Genomic DNA, 13521 nt, shown 5'->3' on the forward strand with positions numbered 1-13521 from the left:
TGCGCGTCCGGAGCCTGTGCTCCGCAACGGGAGGGGCCACAACAGTGAGAGACCCATGTACCGCAAAAAAACAGAAAAACAAAACAAAACAAAACAAAAAAACAACAGGGAAAGAGAGGACCAAGATGGAAGCCCTAATGTCTTTTATAATCTTAGAGTATGTTTGATTTACAATGTTGTGTTATTTTCGGGTGTACAGCAAAGTGAATCAGTTACACACATACATGTATCTATTCTTTTTCAGATTCTTTTCCCATATAGGTTATTACAGAGGACTGAGTAGAATTCCCTGTGCTATACAGTAGGTCCTTGTTGATTATCTATTTGATATATATTAGTGTGTGTATGTTAATCCCAAACTCCTAATTTATCCCTTCCCCTCACCTTTTTAAGTGAACTTAAAATTTTTCAGTATGATATTTATACTACGAAGTAGTGGGACTTAAAGAAGTACTCATGTAATCTAGCAGTTTCAATGTGATTGGTCGTCCTCCATAAGATTTCACTGCTGAAATTCTAGTCTATATATCAGGAAAAAAATATATTCAGTGGCTTGCTGATAGTATTTGCAAAGCAACTTTTATTACTCATTCAATGCTAATTATAAATTTTGAGAGTCCAATTAAGACTAACTTGTATATGTACTTTACATGTAAAGATACTTATGCACACACCTGTTTGAACTTGTGGGTTAAGACGCAGCATGTTTTGAGCTTCCCTGGAGAAGCTATAGATGGTGGAGAGAGTGGATGTCTGCCCTTCACTTTGAAAAAAGCAGAGAGAACTCTATTTATCTCTTCCAAGTGAACCTTCCTTACAAGTGCCTAACTCCTTAGTGTTGGAACATGTCAGAAGGGGAAAAGAAGCCAACTTTTTGAATTCTTATATATTCTTCAGAGTGTCCTTCGCTGGGCCCCTTTCTCTTACCTTTAAAAGGGAGAGAAATAAAGGAATTAATGAGAAAGCTAATACTCTACTCGCTCTGTCTTTAAACCACCAAAGAACTTGGGCGTTTGTTCTGATTTGCTGAGGCCAGTCTGAGGAAAGTTGAGCACAGCATGGGATTGAACAAATCAACTATTAAGCAAATGCAAATGGAAGAATTGGGGGCAAGATATCAGCTATGATCAAAGGAACAGAGTTCATAACCTAGGTGGAGATGGCGAGCAATAACTTGAGTGAAGGAGGCCATGCAAGTTAGCAAATCCAAGGCAGATGGACAAATAGAAGTCTAGTGTCAAATGATATTCACGAATGTGGAGTTCTGATGACCAAGAGGCAAGGGGGGTGCACATCTACGGAGATGCATGGTTTGGGTCACTCTTCAAGCAAGAACTTGCTTATCTGATGCGGGGAGTTCAGTTAGCTGACAGCTTACAGCTGTGCCTTCAAGACCCATCTCACCTTTTGAACCGAGGACATGCTCTTCCTGGGCAGTCTCTGCAAAGGACCAAGTGTGATGGAAGCACTAGGACCTGGTAATGTCTGCCAAAGGTGGGACCGCTTTATGGACGACCTTTGCACTGGAGCTTTTTGTTAGGCTAGGTGAGACTTCCTCAGAGTCAGTCCAAGGCTCTTCCTGCCCCAAACCTCCTTCCTTCCCCTCTCCTTTCGCAGGTGTCAACCCTGCCTTGTAGCCTGAAGGATTTCCCTGCCTACTTCTGCTCCCTTTTCCCTTTTTCTTTCATAGATAAATAAATAAATTTCTTGCACTTCTAACTTCATCCTGAGGTCTGCTTCCCTGAAAACTCAGCTGACACAGGGGATTGGATGGGTGATGGTGCCATTGTTCTAGGACACAGCCTGAACAGAGCCAGGCTGGTAAGATAAATCATCAACTGGGGGCCTTGGCTTTTCTGATGATGGTAACTTTTTGTTTGACCCTGGTTTGAATATTAATCCCAGAGAGCCCAAAGACATAGCTTACCTATGGGATCCTCATAGTAAGCCCTGGTCAACAGAAAAATAGAATAGACAGCAAGTGAAAGAGAGCAGAAGAATCTTTATTCTTCTCCATTCATAAAACTTGTGCCCTCCTGTGAATATACTGAAATCCATGGAATTATGCATTTTAAATTGGTGACTTGTATACTCAGTGAATTATATCTTGATAAAGCTGTTATTAAAAAATTGTGCACTTCCAAACATAGAAGTAGTACTAAGGTGACTGTACAGGGAAAAAAGCAATAAGATAAAGAGAGCAAATAGCATCTTCTTCATTTTGGTCACATATAAGGAGATTTCATAATTTTTTTTTTTTTTTGCGGTACGCGGGCCTCTCACTGCTGTGGCCTCTCCCGTTGTGGAGCACAGGCTCCGGACGCGTAGGCTCAGCAGCCATGGCTCATGGACCCAGCTGCTCCGCAGCATGTGGGATCTTCCCGGACCGGGGCACGAACCTGTGTCCCCTGCATCGGCAGGCGGACTCTCAACCTCTGCGCCACCAGGGAAGCCCCATAATTTTTCTTAATGGAATCTGCTGAGAGGGCCAGAATGTTCATAAAGCTCTGGAAAATATTCGTTAATATACTTCTGAACTTCTAAGACATAGTAAAGAGCTCGTGTATTCTTTGAAATGATTGTTGAAATAAAAGACATAGCACACTAAGAAACCTACCTCCCAAAGTTCCATAAATTGAGGAAATGGCAGTTGAATAGCAGGTATATTCCTTGATTTGACCAGCCCTTATGGGGTGCCTACTCTTTATCCTAAAGTGTAGACACAGAGATAAATAATCCTTGGTCTCTGCCCTTGAGTTGCTCACAGCAAAGTAGGGGCTTTTAAACAGTGTAGGATATTGGGAGGCACACTGCTGTGACTGACGGGGAGAATGTTTGCAAGAAAAAGTAGCAGACTCAAGTGAGTCTCTACTACCTATTGATGTACAGCAAATGACCCTCAAAACTTAGTGCCTGAAACCATTGATTATCTCAAGGTTCAAGACTGGCTTAGCTGGGTGTTTCCAGCTCAGGGTCTTTCATGAGGTTGCACTGCAGGTGTCCAGTGGGGTGGCATCATCTGAAGGCTCAGCTAAGGTGGAAGGACTCTAGGTCACTCATGTGGGTATCAGGGGGAGACCTCAGTTTGTAGTCAGATGGGTGTCTACATAGGGTCACGCACCTTATGGCAGCCACCTTCTCCCAAAGTGAGTGACGAGAGAGAGAGAGAGAGAGAGGGACAGAGAGGACCAAGATGGAAGCCCTAACGTCTTTTATAATCTCAGTAGTGATGTACTATCCCATCTCAGTGGAATACCAACCAACCTTAGTAGGATGTGGGAAGTGACTACACCAGGGTGTGAATACCAGGAGGCAGGCATCATTGGGGCCGTCTTTGAGATTGACTACCATTCTTGGGCCGGGGCTGGGGTGGGAGGAACAGCCAGACTTCTGTGTTTGCATCTTCATTTATGTGAATGGTGCCATCTGATGTTTTGCAGTGTGCAACATACACAACTGTACATGGTGGCCCAAGTGGGAAAGTCAGGGCGATTTGTCCTCAACCCCTTCCATTCTCTGTTAAGAATTAATTCATTTATTCATTTGGGCAACAAGCATTTGTTAAACACCTGGTGCATGCCTCTGTGTTGGTGCTATACTAGGTAGTGGGGTCTTTGGGTTTCAGCTCTAATGGGGCTTCAATTTTCCCACAGGGTTCTTAAATATCCAAGACATTCAGAGGGACCACAGGGTGCCCTTTCAAACGAGGCTGTAAGCAAAAGATTATTGACTTTTATCCCATTCTCTCAGGATCCATTATTAGTTTGGTAAACAGACTAATAATGATATTTTGATATTTCCTCCGAGGGGTACAATCCAAATGTTTAACAACCCCTGATCATTGGGTGCCTAATGAGAATAGAAGTTGCGTAACCAAGGAGCAGCTCTACCAGGGTGATGTGTTTTGCTGAAATCCAGCCCAGTTATCCCCAGAGAGGTCTTTTTCATCACCTTTCTAGTCAAACTAGAAAACTAATGGTGACTCTAGCTACTCACAAAGCTGGCAGTAACGAAAGTTATAAGAAGAGACCTACAAAAACATTCCCATTTGCCAATTCTAGGGGGTAAATTGTAGGCTCTATATTAAAGCCTAGAAAGAAGAAGTGTAGGAGAGGAGGGAGGGAGTTCACGATGATGCATTGATGGACCAGAGCAGGAAATTGAAGGAAGGTGAGCTATTTGTTTTGGAGACCAAGTTTAAGTCTCAGGGGAGAGGAACTAAGAAAATCAAGTAAAATCTATTTTTTTTTAACACTGGACTCATGCTGGAGTGTCCTGACATTCACAGACTCTAGAGCCAAACTGCTGATTCCAGATCCCAGATGTGCTGTGTGACTGTGGGCAAGTGATTTCAATCCCCTTCTCTTCAGTGTTCTCATCTTTCAGGTGGAAGTGACTGAATGAAACCAACCTTATGGGGTGTTTCTGAGCTAGTATATATAAAGTGCTAGCATTTTGCCTGGCACAAATTAAGAACACGCTAAATGCTAATGTTATTATTGAAGAAATTAGAATAATGTCTATCATGCCAGCAACTGAAAGAGGGCAATTTCATTCACTCAACTAGTATTTATTGAATATATATATAGCAATGAACCCCAGCCAACGAAGTCCTTCTTTCCAAAGTACTTACATGTAGAGGGGAGAGGGACAGAGCAGCAGAGGAGAAGGGGAGGACTAAAATAAGTAAAAAGTATGTTATTTCCGATTTCTTATGATGCTCGTGAAGAAAAATAAAGCAGAGAAGGGAGATAGGAGGCGCTGGGGGAGGGAAGCATGTTACAGAGATAGGAAACGGTTGGTTGAGAAATGTTTGGTGCGTTCCACACTAGCAAGGAGACCAGTGCAGCTGGAGGGAGAAAAGAGGGGGAAGTCATACAACGTGAGGTCAGAGGGGTCCTGCCTGGGGTGGCAGTCAAATCCTGTAGTGGCATGTAGCCTTTGTAAGGTCTCTGGCTGTGGTTCTAGGGTAAGAAGCCACCTGAGGTTTTGAAAAGAGGAGAGACCTATTCTAACCTATGTTGTAAAGGATCACATATTCAACCTATGTTGTGTGTAGGATGGGGGCTGGGGTGTGTGGGGAAGTGGATAGGGGAATTAGAAAGATCAGGTAAGAGGCTTTGCTGAGAGATGATGGTGGCTTGGACCAGGGAATTAGCTGTGGGGAGGGAGATGGGAAGAAATGGATACTTTCAGGATATATTTTCGAAAGCAGAGTTAACAGAATTTGCTGAGGAATTGGATGTCGTGTGTAAAACAACGAGTCAATGATAGAAAAGCTCTGAGAGGAGATGTCATATCCCAACCACCTAGACAGTGCCTGGTACTCGACAAATATTCCTTGAATCAGTGAAAAGCATAACTGTGATTTGTATTATGATGCCCTTCTTAAACTCAGTGAATAGTATATAGCAGTTAAAACACCTACAGATAAATGAAGTCCTGTAGCAACTACAGTTTCAGCATTTGAGCAGTGAAGCCTTTTCCAGTCCTTTCATAAAGTTAGAAGTTGCCATTTCTGCATCCCTGGCCCCCAGCTGCCAATGACCAGGACTGAAAAAGTCAACCTGGATAACTTTCTGTAACAGAAGAGTACTTTATTACAAAATAGTCATTGTGAACAAACAGAAACCAACAGGATATACACCTAAGAGTATACAAAAGAGTAGTTTATTTGGAGAAAAGCACAGAGACCTAGGAAATGGGGATTCTGTCATCTATCCTCACCAGACAGTTGCAAAACATACTGAAACACAGTCAATACAATGAGAATATTAATACACACGGATTTCATGAGGTAAAATAAGTTATGTAGACATTTAAGGCAGTCTATGAAATACTTTAATTTGGTCATATTCTAAGTATTAAAAAAATACGATGCATTTTATGTCATCTTTACCTACTAATATATTGCACCATGTGTGAGAGAGAGGTGGCTGTATAATCAACGATAAGCCCAGGATATGGTAATTTCTAATCCTCCAGTACATATTTTAGAGCTTAAGGGTAACAGGGCCTGTTGATGTCCTTGACTGATACACAGAGCAAACCCACGTTTTGCTCAGTGGTGATTCATGGAGACTAGAAGCAATTTTCAGGGATGTTATAAAGGTAATAGTCAATTCTTGAAGAAGGCATTTGATAAAAGACGTTCAGTTCTAGACATATGTACAGATCTCAACTTTCTCCTGTCCTCTGGGGTCTCATGGCTGCTTGAGTTGCAGAGGTGGGGGAAATTTTGTGGAAGCCGACTTAGCATAGCAGACATAGGTTTTTCTTTTTTTAATGGTTATCTGGGGTGAAGATGATAGGGGGACCTAATGTTTCCTCGGGTCGCCCACAGCACTGCTCCTGTTCTCATAAGCCTTCAAGTGGACCTTAGGGCAGCATCCCACTCGCTCTGGGAGTGCTCCACCCCCCCACCCCCACCCTCGCGCGCCGCACTCTCTCCCCAGTATACCGGGGATGAATGGTTGGAAGCTCTTGGCTCCCACATTCTGGGCCCTGAAGGCAGAAGGACCCTCGTGCTGCAATGTCAGGTTTAGAGGCTGGCTTAGCCTAGGCGAACTTTCCAGGCCATAGCGAAGTTTTCCATCCTGGGTGCACGTGGACACCACGCGTCCGAGTTGCGGTTAGTGTGTCAACAGGGTCAGTTCAGTAGCCACTTCGAGAAAGCTTCGAGGCCAGTGTGAAGCCAGGGCCGCGGTGGCCGGGGGTAACACGCCGCCCCTGCTTCGCCTTAGGGCAACGCCCCCTCCCCCCCCACCCCCGGCCAGTGTTTGCCTTTAACGCGCGTGCCCGTCAAGGTCCCCGCGTCCCCTCCCTCCGGCCCGCCCGGCAGCCTCTGTTTCCCCCCACCCACCCCGCTCCCGGTCCCGGCCGCTCCTTCTCCATGGGACGCCCCTCGCCCACTCCCGCCGCTGCCCGCTCCCGGGACCCGGCTGTCACTTCACTTTTCCGCGCCGCCTTCCAGCCTTCTCGCCCGGCCGCGGGGCCCCGCCGTGCGCGCGCCCGCCGCCGCCCCCTCGCGGCCGCGCGCCCGCGGAGGAGGGGCGGAGCGGGGAGGGGGCAGGGAGGCGCGCGGCGCGGCGGGCCGACGTGGGACTCGCGCTCTCGCGGTCTCTCCCGGGCGGGCACGCGGGCACGCGCAGTCGCGGGCGCGCGCGCGGACGGCCGGGCGGCGGCGGCTCACGGAGGCGGTGGCTCCACTTTTCAGGACTCAGGGGCGGCCACAGCGACAGCCGCGGGCAGCAGCCTCGGGAGCCGGAGCTGGAACGGCCGGGGCGGCGGCGGCGGCGCCGGGGGTGAGTCCGGGCGGGCGCGGGCGCGGCGGGGACAGGCGTGGCCGGGCGGTCCGGTGCGCGGTGCGCGGGTCCGGGTTCGGTGACCGGACGGTCCGAGGGGACATCCCGTCACCGGGGCCTCCTCCGCGCCCGTTTCCCCCGCGCCTCCGCTGACTCCTCTCTCCGGGCTGGGGCTCGAGCTCGCGACCTGCGCGGACGCCCCTCCCTCAGGTACCCGTTGGGCCCCCGCCCCGACCCCCCGCTCCCCTCGGCGCCGCTCGCGACCCGGTTCCCTCCCCGCGCCCCGCGTGCCCCCGTCCCCGCGCCCCCTCCCGCGAGCCTCCTGCCCCGGTTTCTCGCCCTTTCCACCCCTCCCCCTCCTCCCCATCCACCCCTCCTCCTGCCTCTTCCCTCCCTGCCCATCCTCTACCCCCTTCCGTTCTCGGTTCCCCATCCCTCTCCAGCCGCATCCTGGAACTAAGTCTTTGCAAAAGTACAGGATAAATGTCACGGTGGAAAGTGCCCGGCTCGGTCTTCTGCTATTTTCACTAATTGCATAATTGCAGCACATGGTGTCTCTCCGGGCGAGTGCAGGGTCTGGCCCCCCCGGGGCCCGCCTGGAGACCCGGTGGGGTGTGTTTGTGTTTGCCCTGGTGTGGAGTGTGTGTTGTCCTGGTCTTTTGTGAAGCCCAGCGCTTGTCACAGTTTGGAGCCCAAGCCCATTTTTCTCCAACGTCTTCTCTGCAGCTCCCACTGGCCTGGTTCGAAACTGGATTCTCCCCCCGCCCTCCCCTTCTTCTCCCCCCTCCCTCTCTCTTCTCTCTTAGTGTTTTGATCCTTTTGCCCTTTACCATTTCTAATGAAGATAAAGCGTAGCTTCTTGTGTTTTTTTTCCCACGACCGACCAGAAATGTCCAATCCATCTTCCCTTAAGGAAATTAAGGCCGCTTTAGAAAGACCTCATCCTGTGCTCGGTGGCTGTTAGACCTATTTGCATGTCTTCAAGATTCATCGTTTTGCCTTGTGTATTCTTGAGCGTCTACTCAAATATTTCTATTTAAGAGTACAAAAGGAAATGCTAGGGTTTACCTTAAGAGTATCTCGCCTTTCAGAAAGATATTAAGTTCTTCTTAGTTTTTTTTTTTTTGTTGTTGTTGTTGTTGCTTTAAAATCCCTGATTCCTAAAAATGTATGTTTCTGAATAGGTGGTAATTCAGTCTGGACCTTGGGAATCTAAATATTTGTGTTTACTCAGTTTGGATGCTCCTTGGCTGTTTAGAGTTTTGTATGTGGGCTGATGCCAATGACGGAGGGTTTTCATATAATGTCATAGCCCATTATAGAAAGGTGGTCCCCTCCAGGACATAGCACCTTTTCCTCAAAACTTGGGTGTTCCACGATTATTTCGTGCATAAATATCTCTGCAGGTAAGTGCAAAGCTGGCTATTGCTAGATATTCTGCATATAATGTAAATTATTTTACATTTTAGAAAAGTTTGGAAACGTGAGTGGGAAGACAAATAGCAAGAAATCAGATGACAGAATTACGCGTTTTCCTGTTGTAAAAGCTCAAAGGAACATTTGCTTTTGCAGTTTTATACTGTGAGGTACACTTATAAGGCTTATCTGGACAGTAATCCGGATTTATGGAGTGACTATGGTTGTTTTTACGTTATCAGTAATATTTATAACCAAATCATTTCATTTTTATGGAACATGTGAGTTTCATTTTGGATGTTGCTAATTTCCAAGACTGTAATTTACAATATGGAGTACATTGCTAATACAGGTTTAGGTAATTTGTGTGTTGAAGAAAGAACGATATCTAAACTCTTAATATAACCCGCATTTGAGGAAAGTTCTACTTTACTATTTTATGTTTAGAAGCCAAGTTTTACTTTGAGTACAATGCAAAAATTTAAGTATCTTAATATCTTTGAAACTATCATGGAAGAGTAGCTCTATGTTTATAACGGCGGGATTCAAGTTCATCTTCACTCTAGATAATTGGATCAAATTAGCTATTTAGGAATTAATGTTAATATATGATTTTAAAGCGCTGATTTAGAAGATAACATTTAGAGAGTTTTAATTCAGGAAGTTTCATTCATTTGTACTTTAGAGAGACAAAACACCAGTCTTGTAACTAATTAAAATGCTTATAGACAGTTTTTCTTCATAAAGATTAGTTGTCACTTAGTTTTTCCCCATACTTTTTGCGTAAGCAGGCATTCAAAAACCAACAGCCACAGAATTTCCCCTTACTCTTGATATTTGAAAAAGATATGAAAACTTTGTTTCTACAAGTTTCTATAGTGGTTATTCGTGGCCTTGAGCAAATTTATCATCTGTAGGTTAAGATTTGGACAAAATAAGGTATCTTAGGTCCAAAGTGGAAATAATCTTTTTTCCTTATTGTGAAACTGTAGAAATTATACATGTATTTGGGTATTTTAATAGTTCTCTAGTGAGACTAATTTTAGTCTTCTGATATTCTGGAGCAGTTTCTGAAATTTGGGTTTCAGATTATGGCCCACATTATATCATTGAGTAGTCTTTTAAATAATTATATATACTTGTGGCATTATTAGATATTATGTAGTTACACATAAATAAAATTATTAAGATGAACGTGTAGCTTTATAACTAATGTAATATACAACTGAATTTCTAGGCATAGTTTATTAAACTGAAGCTGGAGTTTCAGTAAAAAAGAATTTTACTTAGGTTTCCATATGTTTGTCATATAATGGATTGCTTCTGGTTTAGGACGTATAAAATAATTTCTCACTCATTTCACATATCTCAAAATATTGCCAGCAGCATTTTGCTGTGTCTGAGGGCCTTTCTCTGAGAATTATTCTCTTTCTTACTCGCATGCACATCTGCTGTATCTAACATGCTCTTATATACATACTTATAAGGTTTTCAACTTCTGATATATTTTTTTTACTGAAAGAAGTAAGCTGAAAAAAGAAATCAGTGTTAAATCCAAGGGTGAGAATTTAAGTGAAATAGCAATGAAAGGAAAAAAAAGCAAGAAATACGTTAGGACTGTTAGAGCTAGATGTGAAACATACTGATATAAAATTTCAAGATTCTATTAAGTGACTTTAGTGCTCATAAAAGATGTCACGGCAGTGGAGACTCATGCTCTCCATTTACAGGGTAGAGAGAAAAGCAGTCAGGGTTCCCTGTGTGTTTCAGGATTCTATTAAGTGACTTTAGTGCTCATAAAAGATGTCACGGCTGTGGAGACTCATGCTCTCCATTTACAGGGTAGAGAGAAAAGCAGTCAGGGTTCCCTGTGTGTTTCAGAGCTGCATGGAGGAGGGGGCCTTTGAGGGTGAGAGGGTGGTGGTGCTGTGTTTGCGTGTTGTCTTATTGAAGACGTTCAGGAATTTCTGTTGACTCTTCACCCGCTGTACTTCCTGATTCCTCCGTTCTCTTGCAGCGCTTTTTGGTTTGTGTTACCATACGAATTTCAACCACTTAAAGGTCTGTATTAGGAAATCACTTTGATTTAGAGCAAGCTACAAGTTAAATCTTTGGTGATGATGAGTTTTAATCATTGTCAGCTAGCTATACATTTGGACCGATTATAGTAATAAAAAACAGTGCTTTATTTGAGGTGTCTCTTACGTATTGATTCTTATTCTCGAGCTATCAAATACAGTTTTATTTCAAGTCCTGATTTGATTGAGAGTAACATAGTATCTTTTTCAAAAGGAATTTGTCCCATTTATCTGTGATTCTTAAAGGTATATTTTGTGTTGTTAATGTCACTTCTTTTTTTTTAAATTAATTAATTTATTTGGCTGTGTTGGGTCTTCGTTTCTGTGTGAGGGCTTTCTCTAGTTGCGGCGAGCGGGGGCCACTCTTCATCGCGGTGCGCGGGCCTCTCACTGTCATGGCCTCTCTTGTTGCGGAGCACAAGCTCCAGATGCGCAGGCTCAGTACTTGTGGCTCACAGGCTCTACAGCGCAGGCTCAGTAGTTGTGGCGCATGGGCTTAGTTGCTCCGCGGCATGTGGGATCTTCCCAGACCAGGGCTCGAACGCGTGTCCGCTGCATCGGCAGGCGGATTCTCAACCACTGTGCCACCAGGGAAGCCCCTAATGTCACTTCTTAAAGGTAGTTTTGTTTTTTAAGGCAGAGGTACCTCAGAAGGTAGCTGCACCATCTCAGGTGGTTATGAGGTGACAGTAACATCGTTGAGAGTCTGGGTGTGGGTTTTGTCAGTTTGGTTTTGGACTTGTCAGTAAACTCTAACCTAGCCGGGTCACAAGGGATGTATTCATGGTGCTCAAACTCAGAAATTGATTATGATAGAATGACAGTTGTGAAGAGGACTGGCACTTCTTTTGTGTTATCTAGGTTATAACAACTTACAGTACCTGTGTACCAAGGTATTGAGGAAATTGAGTTGGTAATCAGAGTTGCTTGTGGAGCATGAACTCAGGGCACAGGGAATTTGAAAGCCTTGAGGGATATTTCATCCAGACTTGGCGGGGGGGGGGGGGGGGGGAGATCCCTTCATTGTTTCCATAAAGCCTTCATCTCCTGTGAAACGTGGTTGCTTGGTGTATTGTTGGATCGGCGCTGGCACTGTGATACGGCTCAGTTTTTATCTAGAGTCATGGAGGCCTCTGTGTTCTTCTGTTATCACAAAGGTTACTTCAAACAATTGACTGGTTTAGAGGATTTTAACCTTAGCCCAGCCCGGAGGATGTATTCATGTGATATTGGTGCGAAAGTGTGCCCCATTCCTCTGTTCTTGCGGCTGTTTTTACTAACCTCTGTTACAGCCCTTAGCAAGTTGGCTTACCCACTGGATCAGATTTCTCATGCTTGTGGGACCAAAGGGCCTAGCACAGTGCCTGGTGGGCAGTAGGCCCTCAGGTTTTTTTGGTTTACAGATTTATTGCCGTGTAATTCACATACTGTAGAATTCACTCTTTGAAAATGTGTAACTCAGTGGTTTTTAGAATATTTAGAGTTGTACAACATCACCATTATCTAATTTAAGAACATTTCATCACCCCAAAGGGAAACTTTGCACCTATCAGCAGCCCTTTCCCATTCTTCCCTCACTCCCAGCCCCTGGCAGTCGCTTACTGACTTTTCTGTCTTTGTGGCTTTACCTATTCTGGACGTTCCGTATAAATGGAATCATGCAGTTTGTGGTCCTTTGTGACTGGCTTCTTTCACTTAGCATAATGTTTTCAGAGTTCATCCATGTTGTAACATGTAGGTACTATACTTCATTCCTTTATGTGGCTGAGTAATAGTCCATCGTTTGGATATACCACACTTGGTTTATCTGTTTGTCAGTTAGTGGACATTTGAGTTGTTTCCTCTTTTTGGTTCTATGAATAATGTTGCTGTGAGCATTTTGTGTATATATTTTGTATGTTTTCATTTCCCTCCTCAGTACACTTTGAATGGATGAAAGAAAAGTTTTGGCAACTCCCAAAGCTGTTTTGTAAAGTGACCAAGTCATTCATTTTATAGTGAACTTTCCTTGGTTCCTCTAAGATTCACTGTCTCTCTCTTCTTGAGGTACCTTACTGCAGTCCTCCCACAACTGAATAAATGATTTTTAACTCTCTAATCCAGGATCTAAAATGTCCACTGAGGCACAAAGAGTTGATGACAGTCCAAGCACTAGTGGAGGAAGTTCTGATGGAGACCAACGTGAAAGTGTCCAGCAAGAGCCAGAAAGAGAGCAAGTTCAGCCCAAGAAAAAGGAGGGAAAAATATCCAGCAAAACAGCTGCTAAATTGTCAACTAGTGCTAAAAGGTACCTCAATTATTGTAACCTCTTTGGTTTCCGTATCAATTTATCATCTTAAGTTCTATCTTTCTCTCGCATTTAGTCATTTATCTGGAATGTGGACCATGAAGTTCATGGACTTTTCTTTCTTCTTCAAGATTACTTCTTTTTCATGGTTTTAACTGTATGCAATATGAACTTTTTGGTATTTAAAGTCAGTTAAACAGCGTGGCAAATTTATAAAGTACATATACATAGTGTGTGTGTGTGTGTGCGTGCGTGCGTGTGTGTGCATGTGTGTGTGTTTATGTATTGTTAGGTGAGTATGTATAGGAAAATGCATGTAAAAGTGTGACGATTTGATTTATGGTTCCTTGACCATTAATATTTTATTCTGTTCAGTAGCAGAGAATAAAGAGTGGGAGTCCATTGAAATAGTTATTGGATGGTACTGTATTTCCTG

At 44.4% G+C, this 13521-nt stretch overlaps 1 protein-coding gene across 1 annotated transcript in view; it reads left to right on the forward strand.

Annotated features, from left to right (window-relative positions):
• Positions 1–7201: 7201 nt before the first annotated feature.
• LOC309962612 (ubiquitin-conjugating enzyme E2 E2) overlaps positions 7202–13521 on the forward strand; it is a 354003-nt gene continuing 347683 nt past the window's right edge. The window contains exons 1-2 of the mRNA XM_082840507.1: positions 7202–7304; positions 12902–13085. Coding sequence (XP_082696633.1) covers positions 12910–13085 — 176 coding nt within the window. The 5' untranslated portion in view covers positions 7202–7304; positions 12902–12909. The remainder of the gene's footprint in view (positions 7305–12901; positions 13086–13521) is intronic.

Source organism: Leucopleurus acutus (genome assembly GCF_964270905.1).
Source record: "Leucopleurus acutus genome assembly, chromosome: 5".
Taxonomy (NCBI): domain Eukaryota; kingdom Metazoa; phylum Chordata; class Mammalia; order Artiodactyla; family Delphinidae; genus Leucopleurus; species Leucopleurus acutus.